This window comes from Myotis davidii, unplaced genomic scaffold, assembly GCF_000327345.1.
Source record: "Myotis davidii unplaced genomic scaffold, ASM32734v1 scaffold653, whole genome shotgun sequence".
NCBI classification, from domain to species: domain Eukaryota; kingdom Metazoa; phylum Chordata; class Mammalia; order Chiroptera; family Vespertilionidae; genus Myotis; species Myotis davidii.
In genome coordinates this window covers 866,109-889,321 of record NW_006285129.1, presented here as the reverse complement: position 1 = coordinate 889,321, position 23,213 = coordinate 866,109, and the positions used below count along the sequence as shown (strand labels likewise).

At 47.7% G+C, this 23,213-nt stretch overlaps 4 protein-coding genes across 8 annotated transcripts in view; 3 read left to right on the top strand and 1 right to left on the bottom strand.

The window, feature by feature from the left end:
- Positions 1 to 591: 591 nt before the first annotated feature.
- VPS72 (vacuolar protein sorting 72 homolog (S. cerevisiae)) lies at positions 592 to 9,493 on the top strand. Of its 2 annotated transcripts, XM_015558755.1 has the most exons (7): positions 592 to 806; positions 5,985 to 6,137; positions 6,310 to 6,424; positions 6,831 to 7,007; positions 8,346 to 8,490; positions 8,827 to 8,869; positions 8,930 to 9,493. In XM_015558755.1, exons 1-7 carry the CDS (start codon positions 690 to 692, stop codon positions 9,296 to 9,298), a joined length of 1,119 nt encoding a protein of 372 aa, XP_015414241.1. In that variant the 5' UTR covers positions 592 to 689; the 3' UTR covers positions 9,299 to 9,493. The 2 variants fall into 2 exon arrangements, with proteins under 2 accessions (XP_015414241.1, XP_006755751.1); XM_006755688.2 differs by having other exon boundaries at positions 593 to 806; positions 8,827 to 9,493.
- A 1,231-nt stretch (positions 9,494 to 10,724) lies between these two features.
- On the top strand, positions 10,725 to 15,464 carry TMOD4 (tropomodulin 4). 4 transcript variants are annotated; one of them, XM_015558754.1, is made up of 11 exons: positions 10,725 to 10,989; positions 11,121 to 11,177; positions 11,983 to 12,146; positions 12,353 to 12,509; positions 12,812 to 12,928; positions 13,429 to 13,518; positions 13,698 to 13,828; positions 13,912 to 14,019; positions 14,398 to 14,541; positions 14,792 to 14,936; positions 15,346 to 15,464. In XM_015558754.1, the coding sequence occupies exons 3-11, from the start codon at positions 12,024 to 12,026 to the stop codon at positions 15,366 to 15,368; spliced, it is 1,038 nt and encodes a 345-aa protein (XP_015414240.1). In that variant the 5' UTR covers positions 10,725 to 10,989; positions 11,121 to 11,177; positions 11,983 to 12,023; the 3' UTR covers positions 15,369 to 15,464. The 4 variants fall into 4 exon arrangements, with proteins under 4 accessions (XP_015414240.1, XP_015414238.1, XP_015414239.1 ...); XM_015558752.1 differs by having other exon boundaries at positions 10,725 to 11,014; XM_015558753.1 differs by having other exon boundaries at positions 10,725 to 11,014; positions 11,097 to 11,177.
- Positions 15,465 to 15,981: 517 nt separating this feature from the next.
- Positions 15,982 to 19,768, bottom strand: SCNM1 (sodium channel modifier 1). The gene is made up of 7 exons (XM_006755684.2): positions 19,610 to 19,768; positions 19,256 to 19,326; positions 18,931 to 19,019; positions 17,952 to 18,049; positions 17,749 to 17,837; positions 16,277 to 16,471; positions 15,982 to 16,146 (listed from the first exon to the last, which is right to left on the bottom strand). Exons 1-7 carry the CDS (start codon positions 19,658 to 19,660, stop codon positions 16,047 to 16,049), a joined length of 693 nt encoding a protein of 230 aa, XP_006755747.1. The 5' UTR covers positions 19,661 to 19,768; the 3' UTR covers positions 15,982 to 16,046.
- A 108-nt stretch (positions 19,769 to 19,876) lies between these two features.
- LYSMD1 (LysM domain containing 1) overlaps positions 19,877 to 23,213 on the top strand; it is a 9,633-nt gene continuing 6,296 nt past the window's right edge. Inside the window, exon 1 of the mRNA XM_006755685.2 lies at positions 19,877 to 20,732. Within this exon, the coding sequence (XP_006755748.1) occupies positions 20,553 to 20,732 (180 nt within the window). The 5' untranslated portion in view covers positions 19,877 to 20,552. The remainder of the gene's footprint in view (positions 20,733 to 23,213) is intronic.

The window sequence follows — 23,213 nt, the reverse complement described above, 5'->3', positions numbered from 1 at the left end:
TGTGTTCTCAATACAATGTGAAGCAGTTTATAAGGATTATCTCTCTTAATCTTCTCAACAACCTTCAGAAGAGAAAACAGATTCAGAGAGGTAAAGCAACCTGTCCAAAATCACACAGCTAGAATCTCTAAGCTCAAACTCCACCTCAGGTCTAGCTGGCTCTAAGCCTGCCCTTAACCAACACTACTATTTTACCTCAAGGATTTTGGACTTTATCCCGCCGATGATAGGAAGCCATTAAAGATTTTTAAGCAGAAGAGGGGGAAAGTCTGGGTTTTTAGAAAGATTCCTATCGGTAGCAGAGTGAAACACGGACTGGAGCAGAGGGAGGCTGGCCTCTTCTAAACGAAAATTTGTAGAGTCCTAAATTCTGGACTTAAGGTAGTAGAGCAGCGTCACCGTGTGGAGTGGTTCCACAACCCAGGTGTGCGCGAGTTAGGAGCCTGAGGCTGGTGTGGGCGCCGGAGTGGGCGGGGCTGAAGAGCAAAGCCGGCCTCGGGGCGGGGCCAGGCAGGAGTGGGCGGGGCTGAAGAGCAAAGCCGGCCTCGGGGCGGGACCAGGCGCCCCTCGACGCTCTGCTGCTTCTGCCTGGCGATGACCGGCTTCCGTCCGCAGGCGGTGGTGTCGGGCACCGAGCTCCCCGTGCCGGGTGAGGGGCCGCTGTTGGCGGTGCGGTCTCAGTAGGCGGTATGAGTTTGGCTGGGGGCCGGGCCCCACGGAAGACCGCGGGAAACCGGCTTTCCGGGCTTCTGGAGGCAGAGGAGGAAGATGAGTTCTACCAGACGACTTATGGGGGTTTCACGGAGGCAAGACCTGGGCCCAGGAAGAGGGAGGGAGTCCTAAGGGAGAAACCTCGGACAAAGAAGGGGGCGGGGAATAGAGTGGCGGGGGTTGGGTGGGGGGAGATAGACCGGAGCCCTAAGAGAGAGCCCGACGGGGAGGGGATAGAGAAGTCCTCGGGGCACCGAGTATGACGGAAACCTACGGAAGGTCTAGTTGCATTTTACTTCTAACGTCTAACACCCACGTCGTAGTCCCGTAATATATACTCGTTGGCCCACTCCCTAAAATAGAGGGGCTTAACCTATTCCTTTTCAGCTTTAAAATGCAAACTTCTCCTTAGATAACCCTTTCTTTTCTTTTTTTAAAAATATATTTTATTGATTTTCCACAGAGAGGAAGGGAGAGAGAGAGTTAGAAACATCTGAGAGAAACATCTATCAGCCGCCTCCTGCACATTTCCCACTGGGGATGTGCCCGCAACCCAGGCACATGCCCCCGACCGGAACCGAACCTGGGACCCTTCAGTCCGCAGGCCGACGCTCCATCCCCTGAGCCAAACCGGTTTCGGCGTTAACCCTTTCTTGACTGTCCTAAAAAGTGCCCTCATTTACTTCCTTCATAGAGCATTTCACTGTGATTAGATTTGGTTTGCTTACTTGTTTATATTTTCGTATTAGGTTGTAAGCTCTGCAAGGTTAGAGATGGTCTGTTTTGTTCAACAGTGTACAGTACCTAGTTCAGTGTCTGATTGGGTAGACATTTGTTAAATTTGTATTGATTGACTCTGTCCCTTCTTTAAGTATGTGGAGCACCTAGAGCAAGCCATGCACTGTGATAGGCTCTAGGAAAACACTATTAAAAGTACCGCTTTGCTCTGGCTGGGTGGCTTGGTTGGTTGGAGCGTCATCCTGCACACCAAAAGATTGTGGGGTTCCATCCCAGGAGGCACCCACCCCCATCCCTCTCTCACATCAATGTTTCTCTCTTTCTCTCCTTCTCTCCCTCCCTCTCTCTCTAAAATCAATAAACATATTCTCAGGTGAGGATTAAAAAAAGTAAAAATTAAAAAAATAAATACACTGCTTCCTCCTTATACATTTCAGATCCCATTGAGGAACGAGCTGGATTAACAGTTAAAGTATTGTGTGATAAGGAATAAAATAAGTGGTAAGCACAGGGTGCTATAGTAGCACATGGGAGCCAGGGTTGGTCAGGATGGGTATCTCTGGGGTGATGATGTTTAAGCTGAGGACAAACAGTATGAAACATGGGCCTTGGCTGGATAAAGAGCAATAGGACTGGGAACGGGGGTAGGAGAAAAGTTAGTCCATGGAGGGGGCAGGGCAGAATGTGTAAAGGCACTGAGGTCCTGGTCCTCAATCTCCACATCTCATTCTCCAGACCTGAAGGAGGATAAAGATCGGTAAGGATGGAGGTGGTAGGCATGGGCCAGACATGTTGGGCCTTGTGAGCTATGATAGGGGTAAGGAGTTTTGCTCTTCACCCAGAGGATTGGAAAGATGATCGTATTTGTACTTGAGGAAGATCACTCTGTAATGAAGAGAATGTTTTGAGGAGGGCATTGGGAGTAGAGAAACATGGACAGGAAGGTTCAAGAGAAATTAAGGCAGTAGAATCCACAGGACTTGGTGACTGATTGGAAGTCATTACTTATACAGCCCTAACCAGCTAGTTTAAAATAGAACTTTCTCATCCCTCTTCCAAAAGCCATTATCCTATTCTTGTCATTTTATGAGTCGTTATTTAATATGTACCTATCATGCTTCCAAAAAGGATTTAAGGAGGCTTATGATTATAAACACAAAGTAAGAACAGTAAAAATAGAGAGATCAGAAGTAATTGTACCAGGAGCCCCTGCTGAAATGGTAATAGCAATAAATATTAAATTTAGTTGTGAGCTTTCTGGCAATGAAATTCTGAATTTCTTTTTTTAGTAAGAAGGAAGCATATAATTTTTTAAAAATATATTTATTTATTGATTTCAGAGAGGAAGGGAGAAGGAGAGAGAGATAGAAACATCAGTGATGAGAGAGAATCATTGATCAGCTGCCCCCACACACACCCCCTACTGGGGATCGAGCCCACAACCCAGGCATGTGCCCTTGGCCGGAATCGAACCTGGGACCCTTCAGTCCACAGGCTAACGCTCTATCCATTGAGCCAAGCCGGCTAGGACGCATATAATTTTTTGAGAGACAAAATTGGTCAGCATTCAATCCTAGGGAGAATCTCCTCCTTATAGAAGATACATAAAGTAACAGGAGTTTGGTATGTGATGTAAAAACATTCTCTTATCTAGTCATGTCTATTAATGACCCTCAATAAAAGCCAAAAGGCCCTGGCTGGTGTAGATCAGTGGTTAGAACATATGCATGCACATAGAAGGTCGGGCTGTGTGGGACGTAACCAATTGATGTGTGTCTCTCACATCGATGTTTCTCCCCCCTTCATCTTGCTCCCTTGCCCTCTCTAAAAATCAACGTAAGAAACATCTTCGGGTGAGGATTAATAACAACAAAAAAGCCAAAGGATGGTAATAAATTGGTAACTTTCTTTTCTTATCCCCACCTGAGGACATATTTTTCATTGATTCTAGAGTGGGAGGGAGAAAGAGAGAAAAACATTGATAAGTTGCCTTCCATACGCACCTGACCAGGGATCGATCCTGCAACCTGGATATGTGCCCTAACTGGGAATCAAACCTGGGACCCCTCGATGCTCCGGAGAACGCTCTAACTGAGCCACACCAGCCAAGGCTGAAAGCACTTTGACTGGGCACTAACCTAATGTGCAGTAGAACTGCAACCCTCTGGTGATATGACTTAATACCAGGTTAGAGCCGAGGGGATTCATGTGTTCCCGGGCTGTCTTTCACAAACATCATCTGGGAGGAAATGATGGTCATTAGTGCAAGACAGAACTCTGGCAGGCTTGGAGTGCCAACTGTCTCTGTTATTTGCTTACTTTGTCAGCCTGCATCACTGATTGAAGAAAGAGCCACGTGTTTGAGGTTCAGTGCCCACCCAGTCAACTCCTTTGCCTCCAGTGTTTTTTTCCTTTTCTTTTCCAATGTGGCTGCCAGCCTAGGCCTAATCTGCATCACCTCAGGTTTAGGCTGAACTCCATGTTCTCTACTCCAGCCCATCTAATCTCCTCCAGAGCGTTCTATGATACCCCTTGCACACAAATCCTCTCCCATCAAATCTTCAATGGCTCCCTGCAATACATAGTAATATCCAGCTGGTTTTCTATCCGCACACACCTGAGGAATGAGACATTTCTCAGTAACTTCAATAATGATTGTCAATGCTGGGACAAGTGAGGAGAGGACTGAGAGCACTGACCTGCACATTAAAGCCATAACTTTATTAACTGACATTTATTATTTATTTTATAAGAGAACATTTGGAAAACCACAGCGGTAGAAGCAGTTCCTAAAAGAATTAGGCTTAGGAAACAGGTTATGGAGGTACAGGAAAGGCCCTTGGAGCTTGGGAGTGAGGAGGCTAATGGTAACACTGACGGAAGGGTGGGGGAGGGGAAAGGCAGGGTGTGCTCTGGAGAGGAAAGTGCCTGGGTCCTGCGTCCTGCGTCCTGCAGGCTTTCAGGTGGAGTTCCTGGGAGGTCCCGGGAGAAGACACCAATAGAATATTCAGCAGCTTTCCGGGTGTGTCCTTTCAGGGTCTCCACTGATTGATTGGCCGGCACCAGGGCTGGGGGTCATCATCCAGTGCAGCTGGGCCTGAGGTCAGCTGTGGCTGGTCTTGTTGCTTATTGCTGACATTTAAATTTCTCTATAGACTGAGTATAATCTTTTCAAATCTTACAGTCTCAATTGATGTTGAAAGGAGGCTGTGCTGGAGCCAAAGGCAGTCAGCTAAGACTTCTTGCCACAGATAAAGCTTCTGTTTTACTTAGGTTTAGATCCTTATTCCATAAATATGTTATGCACCAGCGGTCGCCAACCTTTCAGACCTCGTCCGCGTACCACTGGTTGGCAACCGCTGCTATACACAGTCCTATTTTGTTCCTGCTAGTTTATCTACCCACTATTCCCTCTTTCCTCTTGGCTGTATGGATACTACCAGTATTTTATTTTATTTTATTTATTTACTAGAGACCCAGTGCATGAAATTCATGCACGGGTAGGGTCCCTAGGCCTGGCCAGCGATCAGGGCCATTTGGGACCTTGCAGCTGCCAGTGGGGCCTTCCTTTGTTCTGCGTCATCCCCTGGTGGTCAGCGCACATCATAGCAAATGATTGACCTCCAGGTGGAACTCCCAAGGGGACACTTTGCATATTAGCCTTTTGTATATAGAGATTTTTAAAATATATTTTTATATATTTTTATTGATTTCAGAGAGGAAGTGAGACAGAGAGAGAGAGAGAGAGAAATATCAGTGATGAGAGAGAGTCATTGATGCCTCCTGCTACTTGGGCATGTGCCCTGACGAGGAATCAAACTGTGACCTCCTTGTTCATGGGTTGATGCTCACCCACTGAGCCACACTAGCCAGGCAATGCTATCGGTATTTTATTTTTATAACATTTTTACTCTATCCACGGAGCCAAACCAGTTTCGGCGCTATCAGTATTTTAAATCGTGGCTCAAGTTCTCTTCATTCTTTACAGTCTAAAGCAGGATTCTGCAGACTACAAATCACTGGATAAATCTGACACATTACCTGTTCTCATCTGGTCCTTTACAGGAAAAGTTTGCCAACCCCTGATCTAAAAGACTAAAGGAGTAAAGACAGACATTTAAACCTTACCAGGCCACCAGTCCATAACACGTGTTGCTGCCTCTGAACACCTGTAACATTTTATTACCATCTGGTACTTTATATGTTGCCTCGTATTATAACTTCCTTTTATAATTATGTCCTGTCCTCTACTAGACTGTAAGGCCTCTGAAGGTAGGGACCAAAACACATCCTTTTATACTCCAGGACTCAACGTGGTGTGCTACAGGTAAAGAGCAGTCAATTAATGTTGGAACGGGTGGTGCTGGAGCTAAGGGCCATAAGCTAGGAAGGTTTCTTGCCTGAGAAGAGTGAATGCCTAGGTAGGGAAGGAGAAGAGGGCAACTTTTACCAAAAAAGCAAAGAGGTTCTGTTCTTCCTGGAGGGGCATTAATGACTCTCTTGCCAGCAAGAACCTCATCTCCCTATGTCCTCAGGAATCGGGTGATGATGAGTATCAAGGGGACCAGTCAGACACAGAGGATGAAGTGGACTCTGACTTTGACATTGACGAAGGAGATGAACCATCCAGTGATGGAGAAGCAGAAGAGCCCAGAAGGAAGCGCCGAATAGTCACCAAAGCCTATAAGGTGCAGGGGAAGTCCTGGTTTTCTTGGACTTCCTTAATTCCTATTCTCCCTTCATCAGGTCCCTGTACTCCTCATTCCAGCCCCGTTTCCTGCAGTGCTAGTTTTCTCATATGATTCTCATCTTTCTCCTTATCTCTCTGTTCCTTGGTGTCTGATTCCAATCTGTCCCCAGGAACCTCTCAAGAGCTTGAGGCCTCGAAAGGTCAGTACCCCAGCTGGTAGCTCTCAGAAGACCCGAGAAGAGAAGACACTGCTACCACTAGAACTACAGGATGATGGCTCTGACAGTGAGTGAGGATGTTTGGGTCAATTGACAAAACTGAAATATACTGATAAAAGTATTGAATCGGTGTCAAATTTACTGGAGTTGATAACTGTACTATGGTTATGTAAGGAAAGTCCTTACTCTTAGGAAATATACACTGAAGTATTTAGGCATGGAGAGCCATGATGTGTGCAACTTCAATCTGGTTATTCAGAAATAATAAAATATAAGCACACATACAGAATGCAAATGGGCAAGATGTTAATAGTAGGTGATCTGAGAAAAGGATACATGGGTGTTCTTTGTACTATTCCTGCAACTTTTTTTGTAAGTTTGAAATTATTTTCAAATAAAATTTTTTTAAATTAAAACAAATAATAAAGGAGGTGGACATGAATTTAAAGATTTCTCTCTGACTTCCTTCCCAGGTCGGAAGTCCATGCGTCAATCTACAGCTGAACATACACGACAAACATTCCTGCGGGTACAGGAAAGGCAGGGCCAGTCACGGCGGCGAAAGGGACCCCACTGTGAGCGGCCACTGACCCAGGAGGAGCTGCTCAGGGAGGCCAAGATCACAGAAGAGCTCAACTTACGTTCACTGGGTCAGTGTGTGGTTTTGAGAACAGTGGGTAAAAGGGCTGAGGAGCATGGGAAAAGCTAAGACCTGGAGGACCCAAAGAACTGGAAAGATGGAGGTTTGGAACAAGGGAATCTGAAGGAAAAAATGGGGATAGTAAATGATTAGGAGCAAAGAACTAGGCATTATGAAAGCTCCGAGGAGCAAGTATTATTGAAGTACTTTGGTGTAAAGTAACAGTTGTATAGGACAGAGTGCAAAACTTAGTTCTGCTGTTCACTTGTATAAGTCTATAAGCAAATTCATCTATTTGAGTCTTGCTTTCCTTGTTCACAAAATAGGGCTGTAATAACTAGTTTAATAATCAGGAGAATTAGAAATTCAGTAGAATCAGTCAGTTTATGAGATAAATTGCTTTAAAGTAAGAAAATTTTAAAAATCTCAGTTGACAAGAGAATGACTGAAAGGACAGATTGAGGAACCTGAGCTCGATTTAAGGAAAGTGAAGGCTGAAAGGAGCTGATAGAATGAGGAGATATCCATGTATGACAGGTACTGAAGAAGTAGAACGGAGATATCTCCAAGGTAGTGGAGCAAACAGACCTGAAGGACAGGATGTTGTGGTCAGAACCTGGATGTATATGATTTTGAATATTTCAGAGTGGGGGCAGTTTCAGGCAGTGACAAAGTCTAGAGTGGGATGGAGTAACTAACATGCATGGACAGGAAGGTTGAGAGAAGTGGTAAAGCAGCTGCAGATAGGGTGTTGAGGGGGCTATCTGTGTGCACTTGAAGTCACCCAGGCGACTTGAGATGATAGGAATTGGGATGGAGATGAAGAGTAGAAATTATTGCCAAAATCTTCCTCAAGTGAGGGAGTGACCGTGACGAAGGAGAGAAGATAAGCTAGATTGTGGGCAGAGGTCTCAGAAGAAAAGCAAGTGGGCAGGTGGGCAGAGGAATAGTGACCTGAAAGCTGCAGTGAGGCTCAGTCGGGTGTACTGCGTGGGATGAGAGGATGAGCCGCCTCTGCCAGAGGGCTGCAAGTGGACAGGGCAAATGTGGGGAGTATTTGGGGGATTGAGCAGGCTCCTCAAGGGGTTCCTTCCGACTCTGAAGTCCTACAGTTCTGAGTGGGTGAGGAGCCGAGTGGACTTGAGAAATGGTGAGTAAAGAGGATGTCACGAGGGGCAAACAGAAAACTTGTAAGATGAGAGATGCTAGAGGGCTTAGAGGACCTTCATAATTGCCTGTTAGGCAGTGACTGGACAGCCACGAAGATAATTGAGAGCTTGTAGGGCAGAACGGGGGCGTGGGAAGAGGGGGAACTGACCATCTTCTCATTCCTTTTTGGACCCTGAAGAAACGTATGAGCGACTTGAGGCTGACAAAAAGAAACAGGTTCATAAGAAGCGGAAGTGCCCTGGGCCTGTGATCACCTATCATTCAGTGACAGTGCCGCTGCTGGGGGAGCCAGGCCCTAAGGAAGAGAATGTGGACGTGGAAGGGTGAGTGTCTCGGGGGAAAGAAAGAGCTGTTTCTCCCTTCTTTTAACTGTATTCTCTCAGGCCCGTTTCGCTTACTTTCCTCCACAGCTCTCACTGACGCTTGGGTAGCTTTCAGATTCCTCTTCCCTTCTGCTCCTATTTCTTTCCCTTTAGCCTCTCTTTTCTTCCTCTTTTCTGTTTTTCCATCCTGCCAGCTTTCTTTTCCCATCTGCCACTTAATAGATTCTCAGAATGTGGCCATCACTCTGCCTCCTCCTCCTCTTTCCTCAGCTCTCTGATCTCTTTATCTGTTGTCTTCTCCTTCAGCTCTTTGTATTTATCTGTCTTTTCCCTCAGACTTGATCCTGCTCCCACGGCTTCTGCATTGACTCCCCAGGCCGGGACTGGAACCGAGACTGGAACTGGGACTGGAACCGAGACTGGAACCGGGACTGGAACTGGGACTGGAACCGGGACTGGAACCACAACTAGAACTGTCGTCCCTCCTCCTCGCTGCTCACGTACCTTCATTACTTTTAGTGATGATGCAACATTTGAGGAATGGTTTCCCCAAGTGCGGCCCCCAAAGGTGCCAGTTCGGGAAGTATGCCCAGTGACCCATCGCCCAGCCCTATACCGGGACCCTGTTACAGACATACCCTACGCCACTGCACGAGCCTTCAAGATTATCCGTGAGGCCTACAAGAAGTACATCACTGCCCACGGACTGCCACCAACTGCCTCAGCCCTGGGCCCTGGTCCTCTACCTCCTGAGCCCCTTCCTGGCTCTGGGCCTCGAGCCTTGCGCCAGAAAATCGTCATCAAATGAAGAGATGTTTAGTCCTTGAACACCTCTTTCTGGCCCTGACTTGGGCTCTCAGTGTTCCCCCCTTTTCTCCATTTCTCTCTTTATCATCTCTAATCTTTGCCCAGCCCTTTTCTATATCACTCACCATTTTTCCCCCTAATTCCTACTGGTTTTGTGTTTGTTTTTTTAATCTAATAAAATAGAAAGATCCCTTTGTCTGATGTCTAATCTAAGGTTGGGAGCAAGATATATTTGTGAATGTCTGAGTATATATGGGTCTTTATATTTGTTTAACAGCATTTATTATGAGCTGCCCTATTATTGATTAGAGGTCTGGTGCATGAAATTCGTGCACGGGTAGGGTCCCTAGGCCTGGCCGGCCATCAAGACCAATCTGTCGGGTGACCGGCAGGACAATCAGGGGGCCTCCACTGGCACCCGCCTTGGCTGGCCTGGTGCCACCCGCTCATGGCCCCACCACCACCACCAGTCACCTCCCTCTGTGGGGCAATCGGGCCCCCTCCCAGCAGGCACCTGCCTTGGCTGACCTGCAGACTGAGGGCAGCTCCTTCATTGAGCATCTGACCCTGGTGGTCAGTGTGCATCATACTGACTGGTCATTCAGCAGTTCAGGCTATTTGCATATTAGGCTTTTATTATATAGGATTTTTAGAGGGGGGCGGGAAGGTAAAGAGAGAGAGAGAAACATCGATGTGAGACCAGGACATCAATCAGCTGCCTCCAGCACATCCCCTACTGGGGATTGAGCCTGAAACCCTGACATGTGCCCTGACCAAGAATCTAACTGGCAACCCCTCAGTGCACGGGATGATGACCAACCAACTGAGCCACACTGGCCAGGGCAATGAGCTGCCTTGTGTGTTTGTTTTAATTTGTTCCACTTATTTATGCATTTGTTGATTCTTTTTTTCTGATAAATTTGTTTGTATTTATTTTACTTTTTTGTTTACTTTTCAATAGTGGAACTTTGGTTGATTCTTGGGATCGAGCCTACAACCTTGGTGTACCAGGACAACGTTCTAACCACCTAAGCTACCCAGCCAGGGAACTGCCCTTTTTAAATTGTATTCATTCCTCCAACTAGATTATAAACATCTTAAAATTAGACACCAAGCCCTAGCTGGTTTGGCTCAGTGGATAGAGCGTTGGCCTGTGGACTGAAGGGTCCCAGGTTCGATTTTGGCCAAGGGCACATGCCCGGGTTGCGGGCTCGATCCCCCCTAGTAGGGGGCGGGCAGGAGGCAGTCAATGATTCTCTCTCATTGATGTTTCTATCCCTCTCTGAAATCAATTTAAAAATTTTTTAAAAATTAGACACCAAAACAAAATCCTTATACTCACTTTTTTATCACCTTATAGTCACTGCTTTGAATATTGCAGGCACCAAATAAGTAGGAACTATCTGACTCTCTTAGAACTCCAGTTTCTAGGACCTAGGCTTGTATGAGGAGAGAAAGAGTAAGTGTCATGGCTGTGAATGGCCACTAGAGGCTCTCAGGGCTGGGCAGAGTATGGGGGCTGTGTATATGTGATCTCCCCCTACCCCCCACCTGGCCAGAGCTAAAATAATAAAATGCTGAGCTCACTGTTCCCCCACCCTTTCCCCCGGCACCCGGGCACTGGACTCCTGGACTCCTCCTGCCGCAGGGACAGTGCTCCAGTAGCACGCAGACTGACGGACAGAAGGGGAGGTGAGGGAAGTGGCCTTCAGGACTGGTAGGTGGGGAAGGCAGGGGGCTTATGGATCAGAGCCTGGTGGGAGATGGGAAGAGTGGCTCCTATTAGGAATAATACAAAGTGTATCTCTGTCTCTGTCACTCAGTGTATGTTTCTGCCACTGTCCGTCATGTTCCTTAACTGTGTAGTTTACATTGTCAATGTAAGTATCACACTTTCTGGCTCTTTCATATTAAGCATGGTGTGTATGTGTAGCTTGTGTGTATTTTTTATATTGAAAAGATTGTGCAAGTTTAACCCTTCTGCTGTTTTTAAAGAAACTCCCATTTAGGAAGCATTTCCCACCCACTGGTCTGGTGTCACCTTCCTGTCCAAAGCCAGGGACAAATTATGGGGACTCAGCCCCTCCTCCGCGGCCATACCACCCTTCCCCCAACCTGGAACCACGCACTCCTGCTCCCCCAGCTTCTCTGCACCCTTGCTTTCCCTTAGGATTTAGAACTTATCAAACTGAAATCTTGATCCCTTACAATAAAAGAAGAAATGAGGGTGGGGTAAGAGAACTGTTCCCCGCAAAAACCTTGCTTTCTTAAACCAGTTTAGGAAAAAGACAGCATTAAGGGAGGAGAGGAGGAATATCCCTGAAGCTTTCTGCCCCCCAACTCCTTTCAATAGGAACTGGGCCTGGAGCCAACTGTTGAGCAGCTGTAGTAGGTCAAGAGGCCCAATAGGGGGGGGGGGGGGTGCTGCCAGGATTTTCCATCATATTTTGAAGACAAATCAGCCTGGATGCCTGGATCCTCATCCAGAGTGGCTGGAAGCTGAGGAAGCAGCAAGAAGGCTCTGGTTCTAACTAAACCTAACCTTCCATCTTCCCATGCTCAACTAGATTTCTAAGCTTAAGGCATCCAGTTCATTGTTTTGCTCCCTAGCTGATCTTTGTGTCCCTACTGTGTTTGTCCACGTGGGTCTTTCCACTGTCCAACCACTTTCCTCATGTTCCCCAGGCTCTGTGAGTGCCACACTGTGGGAGGGGGTGGGGGCCATCATGTCATCGTATCTGAAGGAATTGGAGAAATACAGAGACATCGATGAAGATGAGATCCTAAAGACCTTGAGCCCCGAGGAGCTAGAGCAGCTGGACTGCGAGCTACAGGAGATGGACCCTGAGGTAGAGGCTCTAGCACAAGGAACCAGGGGCGATCCCCAGGCATTTGGGGAAGGCTACACAGGGCCCCGGGGTGGCTGAGTCCAGGGCTACCTTTGGGGAGTCCCAGGAAGGCCAGGAAAAATGTGTCTGGAGATGTTTTAGGGAGTCCTGGAGGTGCCCCAGGTCAGAGGGGAAGTCTGACTTGCTCCCCAAAACTCATCCCTAAGAACCTGCTCCTGCCAGCTGGACTAAGACAACGTGACCAGACAAAGAAGAACCCAACAGGGCCACTGGACCGAGACGCCCTTTTGCAGTACCTGGAGCAGCAGGCACTAGAGGTCAAAGAGCGTGATGACTTGGTGCCCTTCACAGGCGAGAAGAAGGGTATGGAGACCCTAACATCCATGCCTCCCAGAACCCAAATGGCTATCTCTCACATGTCCCCTTCCAGCTTCCCTCTCACCTGCCAGCTCCTAGCTGCTTGGGGAATCTACTGCCCTGATACCTGCATGCCAGCTTGCACGCTCCAGCTATTATAAAAGACGCAGGAGTCCCGAGCTTGAAGAGGATTCAGGCTTTCCAGTGTCCCCTAGTGACCCAACATTCTGAAATCTCCTGGAGAAGAAAAGGAAGCTGGAGGCCTGGATCTTAGACCTCTAATGAACCATCCTTCCTCTTCCCATCAGGGAAACCATATATTCAACCCAAAAGGGAAATTCCAGCACAGGAGCAGATCACTCTGGAGCCTGAGCTGGAGGAGGCCCTGGCCAATGCCACAGATGCTGAAATGTGTGATATTGCAGGTAAGCAACTGTGGGAAGTTGAGGAGAGTGGGAAGATCAGAGGCAGGGGGTTCTATTCGTGGCACGGGATTGGTGGGGAAGGCCCTGAACCAGGACACGGATGTTTGAAAAACCTTCAGGTAGTGGTGTTTAATTTTACTTGTTTGTTTACATAATTCATTCATTTTTAAATTTAATATGTTAACATCTCAAGGGCAATTTTACAGGGATTATAAAGCAAATAAAAGTGGAACTATTCTGGCTGAAAACAGGCAGAAGTCTGACAGACTCCCTCACCCTCTAGTGGCTCCTTAGGGACCTTCTTTAGCCCAGTCTCAATATTTTAAAAACTACTGCCTCAAGCAATTTATGGAAGGGACCCCTGGGGCCAAAGGAAGGGGAACCTCTTTGGAAAAGTGGAAGAGGTCAGGCTTAAAAAATTCAACAGATTCAGAATGAGATGAGAGGGGTGGCTTGGAAAAATCCCTTCTTGTTCCTTATCCCCCGTTTACTCTTTCCAGCAATTCTGGGCATGTACACACTGATGAGCAACAAGCAATACTACGATGCCATCTGTAGTGGAGAAATCTGCAACACCGAAGGCATTAGTAGTGAGTATGTGTGGGAGCAGGGCTCCCAGGGCTCTTGGCAGGCAGTCCCAGAGTCGGAGGAAAGGTAGCAAAGGATGAAACAGGTGAATTGGGAAGAAGACATGTGCACAAGTGATGAGAGAACCAACAGGGAGAAGGTTGTGGGGTATATAGGGTTTCCTTCCTGCCTTCACCCACAGGTGTAGTGCAGCCTGACAAGTATAAGCCAGTGCCAGATGAGCCCCCAAATCCCACAAATATCGAGGAGATATTGAAGAGTGTTCGAAGCAATGACAAGGACCTGGAGGAAGTGAACCTCAATAATATAAAGGTATTTGATCCCAGCCTCCAAATAAAACTGGGTAACTGCTGACATGGGAAGTCCCACCATCTCCTCCTGTTCCCCTCGGACAGGACATCCCGATACCCATGCTAACTGAGCTGTGCGAGGCCATGAAGACAAATACCAATGTCCGGAGCTTCAGTCTGGTGGCCACGAGGAGTGGTGACCCCATTGCCAATGTGAGGCTGGTTGACATCCCTAGCCCTCTCCCCATAACTTGGCATGCATTCCTGGCAAGGCTGTCATAAAGGGTTGTGCTGGGGGTGCTATTCCCATCACGCTCTCTTAGGGTAGCTCCCACCCCCTCCCCACAGTCTGAAATCCTTAGATCATCTTCCTAAAGAGCCAAAACCCTCTCTACCACCCCAACTCCACTGCACACTTGATCTCCCTGCTTCCCCTATTTCCTACCCTTCCTTCTGTCACCCCCTGGCCCCACCTAAAGCTCCTCAAGGACTTGTCTCAAAGAGCTGTGTTTCCCTCTCGCTCCTGTTCTTTCTCTCCTCAGTCATCTGTGAAACTGTCCCCTAATCCTAACCCAAGTCCCTACTACCCAGGCGGTGGCTGACATGCTGCGTGAGAATCGTAGCCTCCAGAGCCTGAACATTGAATCCAACTTCATTAGCAGCACAGGGCTCATGGCTGTGCTGAAGGCAGTTCGGGAAAATGCCACGCTCACTGAGCTCCGTGTAGACAACCAGGTCAGCATTCCCTTCCCTTGGGCTTTGCATTCAGCTAATACTCACTAAGTCTCCTCCCTGAGGCAGCCGCTGGGTCAGGATCTCATCTGATCTTGTTTGATTTCTCTTCATTGTCTCTATGAAGGGAGCCAAACCAGCACCTCTCCCACGCTGGAGAAACAAGCCTCCTTGACCTCCCAAAGGTTGGGTGATCTGCAACAGTGGACAACCCAGAGAGGGTGCTGACAACTTTTATCTCTCCCTCCCCCAGCGCCAGTGGCCTGGTGATGCAGTGGAGATGGAGATGGCCACCGTGCTCGAACAGTGTCCCTCCATCGTCCGCTTTGGCTACCACTTTACACAGCAAGGGCCACGCGCTCGGGCAGCCCAGGCCGTGACTCGGAATAACGAACTACGTGAGTAACTACAGACATGGTGTTGGAGGGGAGGGTCAATAGGTACAAAAGCTGGTGGATAGTCCTGAAAGCCGACTTAGTGACTAACAGCCCGGGGTGCTCCCTAAGTGATATTCACCTGTGAAGTACAAACCGCATAAGTGGTCAGAAAGTAGATAGGGAAGTACCCCTGCTCCAAACATATACCTGTAGAGAAGTAGAAAGGAAGCTAGACATACCTGTGTGGAAACATAGTATTTTTGTTGTCATTTCTTATTTTGTTTTATTAATATGATGATGATGATAGGGGCATGTTTGGTGGCCTAAGACATTACCTCTTTACAGTCTGGTCAAGGAGCTGGAAGGGAGACCACCTTTGCAGAAAGCAAGAGGTGGAACAAAACTTATGTTTACTCTTCCTCCTTTACAGGTCGCCAGCAAAAAAAGAGATAACACTACCTTTGCCTTTACCATCAACAACTGGGAGCCCTGAATGCTAAATCCTCATCTGTTCCCCTTTCCTGTAAATAAAGGTCCTTCTGTCCACTCTGCCTGCCTCCTTCCTTGGGCTTTGGGGTGGAAATCTTGGCGCTAACCCCCAAGGGTTACTGCCAGTTCATCTGGGGATTATTTATACTCTGGGGATCAACAGGCAGGGAGGTTAAGTTACTAGAAGAGGTGGGGGAGCTCCCTCCCTTGGTGTTCCCCATCAGCCTGCTAATGCCTTTAGTCTCTTCTACTTTCACAGGATACCCAGCCTCAGCCCTATTTCCCTAGCCAGACCCCCCCACCCCCCAGTTTCTACCCACAACCCTCATGTGATTTGAAGGAGGAAAGGATTTTGAGTGGAGGTAGTAAAGAAGGCAGACAACATGAAGGGCAAAGACCTCTTCTGACAGACTTATTAATAGGGCACCGGGCTGCGTGCAGCTGACGCTTGGCATGACTTTGGTAGAAGGTGGGGGAAGGGTTAGAAGTATGGGCAGCTGTGTACATTGCAGGGAAGGATTGGCTGGGCTGAGAACGAACACCTCTGAAATCCTGAAGCAGGACAAGGAACCAGACGTGAGGAAAGTCAGGCTCCCAGCGCCTGCTATAGTTTATTTGTGAATTAAATGGGGAAAGAGAGTATCAGTCTAAGGGGAGATCAGGAGGTTCCTCCTCATCGGAATCAAACTCAACATTCTCATCTTTTACCCATCGACCTCGTCCATCTGGAATCCATCCAGAGCTAGAAACAGCAGAGAAAAGAGAATTGGTCAGGAAAGGTTTATTAAGTCAGTGGGATAGGAAAAACAATTCAGAAGGTTTGAAAAGAGGAGGGTCATAGGAAAATGGGAAGAGTGATTCCGCATACTCACCTTCGAAGAGTGAGGTAATGATCCAGGGCTCGTCTTCTCGTGGGGCTCAGAGGTGCAGGGGATGAGGCAGCTGCTGACTCCTTAGCCTGTGGGCCTGCCCCTGGCTCAGGGTCCCTACTGGTCTTCCCACTTTGGAGTTCAACCTCTGGGGGGAGCAGAGGGGAAGGCGAGGCAGAGGGACGAGGAGCTTCTGGCCTGGGTAGAGAAGAATCAAAATCTGTCAAAGCAGTCAAGGAAAGGGCCATGTCTCCTGTGACTCCCAACCCCTTGAAGCAGTGTTTCCTAAATTGTGTTCATCAATGCTCAGTAGATAGAGCACTGGCCCGTGGAAAGGGTCCCGGGTTCCATTCCAGTCAAGGGCATGTACCTCAGTTACAGGCTCCATCCCTGGCCCTGGTCAGGGCACATGTGGGAGGCAACCAGTTGATGTGTCCTTCTTGCATTGATGTTTCTCTGTGTCTCTCCCTCTCCCTTCCACTCTTTCTAAAAATCAGTGGAAAAATATCCTCTGGTAAGGATTGGAAAAAAAAAAGAAAAAGATATTGATGTGTCCTTCATAGAAAGACTTTTGTGCCCTGACCGGTTTGGCTCAGTGGATAGAATGTTGGCCTGTGGACTGAAGGATACCAGGTTCGATTCCGGTCAAGGGCATGTACCTTGGTTGCGGGCACATCTCCAATAGAGGATGTGCAGGAGGCAGCTGATCGACATTTCTCTCTCATCGATGTTTCTCTCTATCCCTCTCCTTCTGCCTTCCTCTCTGTAAAAAAAATCAATAAAACATATTTTTTTAAAAAAAGACTTTTGCAATCAAATTAATTTAGGAAAGTCTAGATTAAAAATATTTAAGTTTTTTATCTTAACACTTTGTAGAATCCTTAAAATATACGAATGTTACTATTCTTCAAAAGTATCCTACTTTGGGATGGGAAGAGATCAACCAAAGAACTTGTATACATATATGCATAACCCATGGACACAGACAATAGGGTAGTGAAGGCCTGGGGCAGGGGGTGGAGGTGGGCTAGAAGGAGTCAATGGGGTGGAAAAGGGGACATATGTAATATTTTCAACAATAAAGATTTAATTTTTTAAAAAAGTATCCTACTTTGTAATTCGACAAAGTGTGATTTCCCAAACTTTTTTGTAAATTACAAAATTCTTTTTCCTGAAATACCAGTTAACATCTCCTGAATGCTAGTGTTCCTGAGAGTACAATTTGGAAAACAATCACTTAAGAACCATCTATGGGGGTTTGAGGGGTGGTGGGCTGTGGTGGTGCAGGGAGGGTGACTGAGCACAAAAGAAAAAAAGAGAATTCATTGACATGGACAACAGTGTGGTGATAGCAGGGGGAGGAGAGTAGGTGGAGGTGGAAGAGAGTATATGGAGATAAATGGTGATAAAAATATTTTAAAATGACCATCTATCTCCTTTTATCCCTCCCTATCCGACTTTCCTGCCCCACAGACCTGTGCTTTCGGCGACAGCAACTGTTATAGTGAGGAGCTCTGTGCAGAGCATTCTGGGTGATAAGTCGAGTCTGGGTTAACAGAGGAGCCTGGTATGGAGATGGAAAACAGAGTCAGAGCTTCTTTCTAGAAGCCAAAGCCCTTCACACCTAAGGTATGCAGTATGGTGCTCCCTGGAACACACACTTGCATCTCTTGATTACCTCTCCTTTGGTCTCTTCCTTCTCCAATTCATTCTGCTGTTTTGGATTCTGTTCTGTTCCTTTTCCTGATTGCTTCTTGCCATAGAAAAGCTGCAGGCCTGAGGAGAAAAGCAAGAAAATTAAAAGCAGGGGCAGCTTGGGAAAAGGTCTGGACATATGTAATATTTTTTTTAAAAAAATATATTTGATTGATTTTTTACAGAGAGGAAGGGAGAGAGATAGAGAGTTAGAAACATCGATGAGAGAGAATCATCGATCAGCTGCCTCCTGCACATCTCCTACTGGAGATGTGCTCGCAGCCAAGGTACCTGCCCTTGACCAGAATCGAACCTGGGACCTTTCAGTCCGCAGGCCGACGCTCTATCCACTAAGTCAAACCGGTTTTGGCAACTTTTAAATACACACACACATACACACACATATGTATTTTAATCTTCACTGGAGGATCTGATCTTCCTTTAGAAAAGAGAGAGAGACAGAGAGAGAGACAAAGAGAGAGAGGAAGGGAGAAAGAGAGGAAAAAAACAAAACAAAAACATTGGTGTGAGAGAGAAACACCTATCAGTTGCCTCACAAACTCACACTGGGATCAAACCTGAAACCTGCCCTAGCCGGCTTGGCTCAGTGGATAGAGCGTCAGCCTGCGGACTGAAGGGTCCCAGCTTCGATTCCAGCCAAGGGCACATGCCCGAGTTGTGGCTTAATCCCCAGTGAGGGATGTGCAGGAGGCAGCCGATCAATGATTCTCTCTCATCATTGATGTTTCTATCTCTCTCTCCTTCTCTCTTCCTCTCTGAAATCAATAAAGAAATATATTTAAAAAAAAACAAAAACAAAAACAAAAAAACCTGAAACCTACTAGGTATGAGGGGGAATGGAACCCAGAACCTTTTGGTTTACGGGGGACACTCCAACCAACAGAGCCACCGGCCAGGGCTTCAGGGTTTATTCTCTATCCCCTGTCTTCCAACACACTTACTGGATAGATGTTTCTTGCCTGCACGGTGGGCAGTCAGCATGGCCAGGGTGTCCAGTACAGGTCGGTGGGGACATATGGCACAAGCAAAGCTGGAGAGGAGAGAGAAGATAGAGAGTCCTTGGGGAGTGGGTCTCTGCCGGCGGTCCCACCCTGTCCTAGCAGGCCTTTCCCAAGCCCAATCCCAACCATCCTAATCTCCACCACCCACACCCCTGCCCCCTCCCCACCAAAAACCCTACATACTCCCGCTCTCCTCAGTAACAAAAATGTATTGAGCCTCTAATCGCAGAACCCGCAGGCTTGATCTCCTCTCGCCCGCCCTCACCGTCCATCCCGTAGCATCAGCGCCTCGTCCTCTGGTATATAACTGGCCAGCAGGTCCCCAACTCTTCGCTTCTGCAAAGAGAAGGGAAAGAAGTCCGGAAACATCAGCGGAGTAGGAGGAGGGGGGCGGGGCAGGGAGATGACAGGGACAGGGGCTCAGACGGACTAAAGACCATGGAGAGATCACAGAGCGAAGAAGGGGCCACAACCCAGGACTAGTAACCCAAGACTAGTCACCCTGACTCCCCGCCCCCCCAACTTTCAACCCCCATCTGTTGCCAGAGCAACAAAACAACTCCTCCGCGGCCTTCAGAGGGCAGCGGAAGCAGCTCTCCACGCTCCCCTCTGCACTTACTTTGAGCACATTGAGTTGACTCCAGTCGTCCCCCTCTCTCTTGAAAGACATCACAACGGTGAGTCCCAGAAATAATAAATTCTATTGCACAGACTTCGCCACTCCTTTCAGGCCACCGTAGCAAGAGTGGGGCGTCTCCTTTCCGGCTGGTCTCTTCCCGTTTGGCCTCCTTACTTCCGGGGACGGCTTCCCGGCATGCACTGCGCGATCCCTAAAGTCCGCCTCCAGCTCACCGAGGGGGACTGCATTTCCTATGGTCCCCTGCGACCCCGCAGACGCGGAGCCTTTCGGGAAATGAAGTCTTTTTTCAAAGAACTTGCCTTCCGGCTGGTTCGGGGCCCTTGCATCTTTTCATATTCGAGGCATTTGGAGAGATAGATGTGGAGCCCGAATTTGAGGGGGGGGGACTCATCTGATGCGGAGTGGGCCTTTGGGGATCTCTGAGTGGAAAGTGTACTTCAAACTCTCCCAATCATCACGCGCTTTGTCGGCGGCGACAGCCCACCTGGGGGGACCTGATTTGTTCCCCACCTTAGCGGACCGACCTAGAGACAGGGCGCAGCCGGGGTATACGGGGTCCCCGGAGAACGGGCTGCTAGACCTGGAGGCAAACTGAACCGAACAGTGAAGAAAGTGTCTAGGGTTCAAAGGTCAAGGGTCAGCGTCGCGAGTTGTAGAGGGTCGAAAGTCGGAGGGGTGTCTAAGGAGAGAGACTCAGGGACTGAATACTCAGAGTGCAGATTCGTGGGAAAGGCGCCGGGAGGGAGGAGGATAAGCCAGAGTGGAGTCGGGTGCGTAGTCAGGGAGACGGGAGACTCGGCAGAAAAGACGGAAAGGGAAAGGAATCTCCTGGCCACCCGTTCCCAGTCCCCGGGCCTGTCACTCTCGGTCACTTAGCCGGGCGCCCCGCATTTGCAACCCCAGGTGCCGGCAGGGTGAGGAGATGGCGTCTCCCTCTCGACAGGGCCCCCTCGGGGGGTCAGGGCTGCTTCAGGGGAGCCGGGCTCGTTCTTACGGAAGCCTGGTGCAGTCCGCCTGCTCCCCGGTGCGGGAGAGACGCCTGGAGCATCAGCTGGCGCCCGGAGACACGCTGGCTGGACTGGCGCTCAGATACGGGGTGACGGTGAGTGTTCCGGGGCCGGGACTGGACAACCGGCTGCAAGAGATTTACTCCCCAGGGCGATGGAGTGGCCCTGCTAGGCTATTTCCTCTGAGGGTTTCCTAATTGTGCTGTGCTGTCTGATCCACTTTCATGTTTTTGTTTGTTTTCCCGTTTGCACCGTCTGGTTGGCACAAATCCTGCCCCACTGGCTTAGTGGAGAGGAGCCTTTTGTTATGCAGCGACTATGCTAGGGGCTTTACATACATTAGCCCGTTGGTCCTCCATCCCTGTGAGCGTACAGTTGTTGTCCCCTTTTTACAGATGAAGAAACCGAGGCTGAGGTTGGTGCACCAATTTGACTAAAGTCAAATAACAAATCAGCATTAGAGTGGAAATTCAAACGTCTGTCTGCTGACAAAAGTCTGCACGGATGGCCACATATAGAAGCTGTTTAATTGAGAGTGATTAAACATTTACAGCAAATCCTGGAGAGCGGGGTTTTAGTTCTAAGTTCCTAAAGTGCCAATCTCTCCTTGTTCTTTTTCCTCCTCAAGGCTCTACCTTCTTCTCTCCAAGGCACTCCCCACACCAAGCATTTCAGGTCATGCGTAGGGAATATATGCTAGGTGTAAAAATACACTGCACCAAAGTGGATGAGGGTTTTGTTTTTTTTTCCATATCCTGTTGAATCTAGTCAACATTGTTATGCCCGGTAGGCTTAAAGCACTCTGGTAGCCATTCTGGGAGGTACACACATAAACAAAATGTATGGTTGTTGTCCTCATATAATTTACAGTCTAGTGAGAAATGATAGTAGGTGAGAATGTGGTGAGTTTGTAGAGGTATTAACAAAGGATGGAAAATTACAAAAATAATTCTATCTGGAAGGGAGTAGCACATCAGTGCAGATTTCAAGGGAGCCATCATGAAAGGCCTTGAAAGACTTACAAATTCCTTCCTCTCTGCTTCTCTTTACAAACCCACGCAATCCAGTTGTTTATACCTTTTACATCTTTTTCTTTCCAATAGCCTACATTCTCCTTTAAGAATGATTTTCCGTCAAAAAAATTTTTTGTTTGTTTGTTTTAGAGAGAGAGAGAGGAAGGGAGAAGGAAAAAGAGAGAGAAATACCGATGAGAGAGAAACATCAATTGGCTTTAGACCATGATGTCTACTTGAAATGTCCACTTTCCTGAACTCCCAGTCTCCATATGTGGAAATCTGAGCCATACTTTCATTATTAAAAAACAATCTGCCTGGTTGGTGTGGCTCAGTGGTTGAGCATTGACCCATGTACCAAGAGGTGGCTGGTTTGATTCCTGGTCAGGGCACATGCCCGGGTTGTGGGCTCTATTCCCCGTAGGGGCTGTGCAGGAGGCAGCCAAGTGATGTTTCTCTCTCGTCGGTATTTCTCTCTCTTTTTCCTTCTCCCTTCCTCTCTCTCTAAAATCAATAAAAATATCAAACAAACAAACAAAAACCAATCTATTAAGCTTTATGTGTTGGGGACTGTGCCAGATAGAGATATAAAACTGAAAGAAGGCCCTGGCTGGGTAGCTCAGTTGATTAGAGCATCATCTCGATACATCAGAGTCGTGGGTTCAACGACTGTGTTTAGACTCTAAACAAAGGAAGTCGATATGAAAGTACTGAGCAGCCCCTCTCTACCATCAAAGACTCAAAAGCTGTGCAGAGAGGGGAACTGTGCTACTAGTGTTATCAACAATTACTTATTGATTGAGATTTTCTTACGGGCCTGTACCTTTTTGAGCACAGAAAAGCCCCTTAGTCTACTGAAGAAGTCTAGGTTCTGGCCTCATTGTGCTTACTAGCTGAGTGACTGCATAAGTCACTTCCTCCGTCTGGGTCCTCAGTTTCCTCACCATTTGTAAAATGAGGAAGATGTATTAAATAATGATAATCAACTAAGTTGTTACCTATGTATCATGTAAAAAACACATAGTATGTGCCAAGCTTTAAAAGTTATCTTGTATGATCTTCATAAGACTTTATGAGGTAGATAGGTGTAACTATTTCCATTTAAAGACAAGGAAACTGAGGCTTAGGGAGATAACTTGCCATAGATTACACAGCTAGTCTAATTAGTAGAGCTAGAATTAGGACCGGGGTCATCTCACTCTAAAATCCTCACTTTGTACTGCTCTGTTAAACTAACTAGATTCTAATGGCCTTTCTAGCTTGAAAAGACCGGCTTGATGGCTTAGGACTCCTCTGGGCTTTGGCCTTGGTTGCATCCTTTTTTTAAAAAAAATATATTTGTATTGATTTCAGAAAGGAAGGGAGAGAGAGAGATAGAAACATCAATAATGAGAGGGAATCTTCTATCGACTGCCACCTGCACACCCCACACTGGGGAATCGAGCCCAAAACTTGGGCTTGTGCCCTGACCAGGAATTGAACCATGACCTCCTGGTTCATAGGTCGATGCTCAACCACTGCGCCATGCCAGCTGGGCGGTCACATCCTTTTTTAAGAATGGTT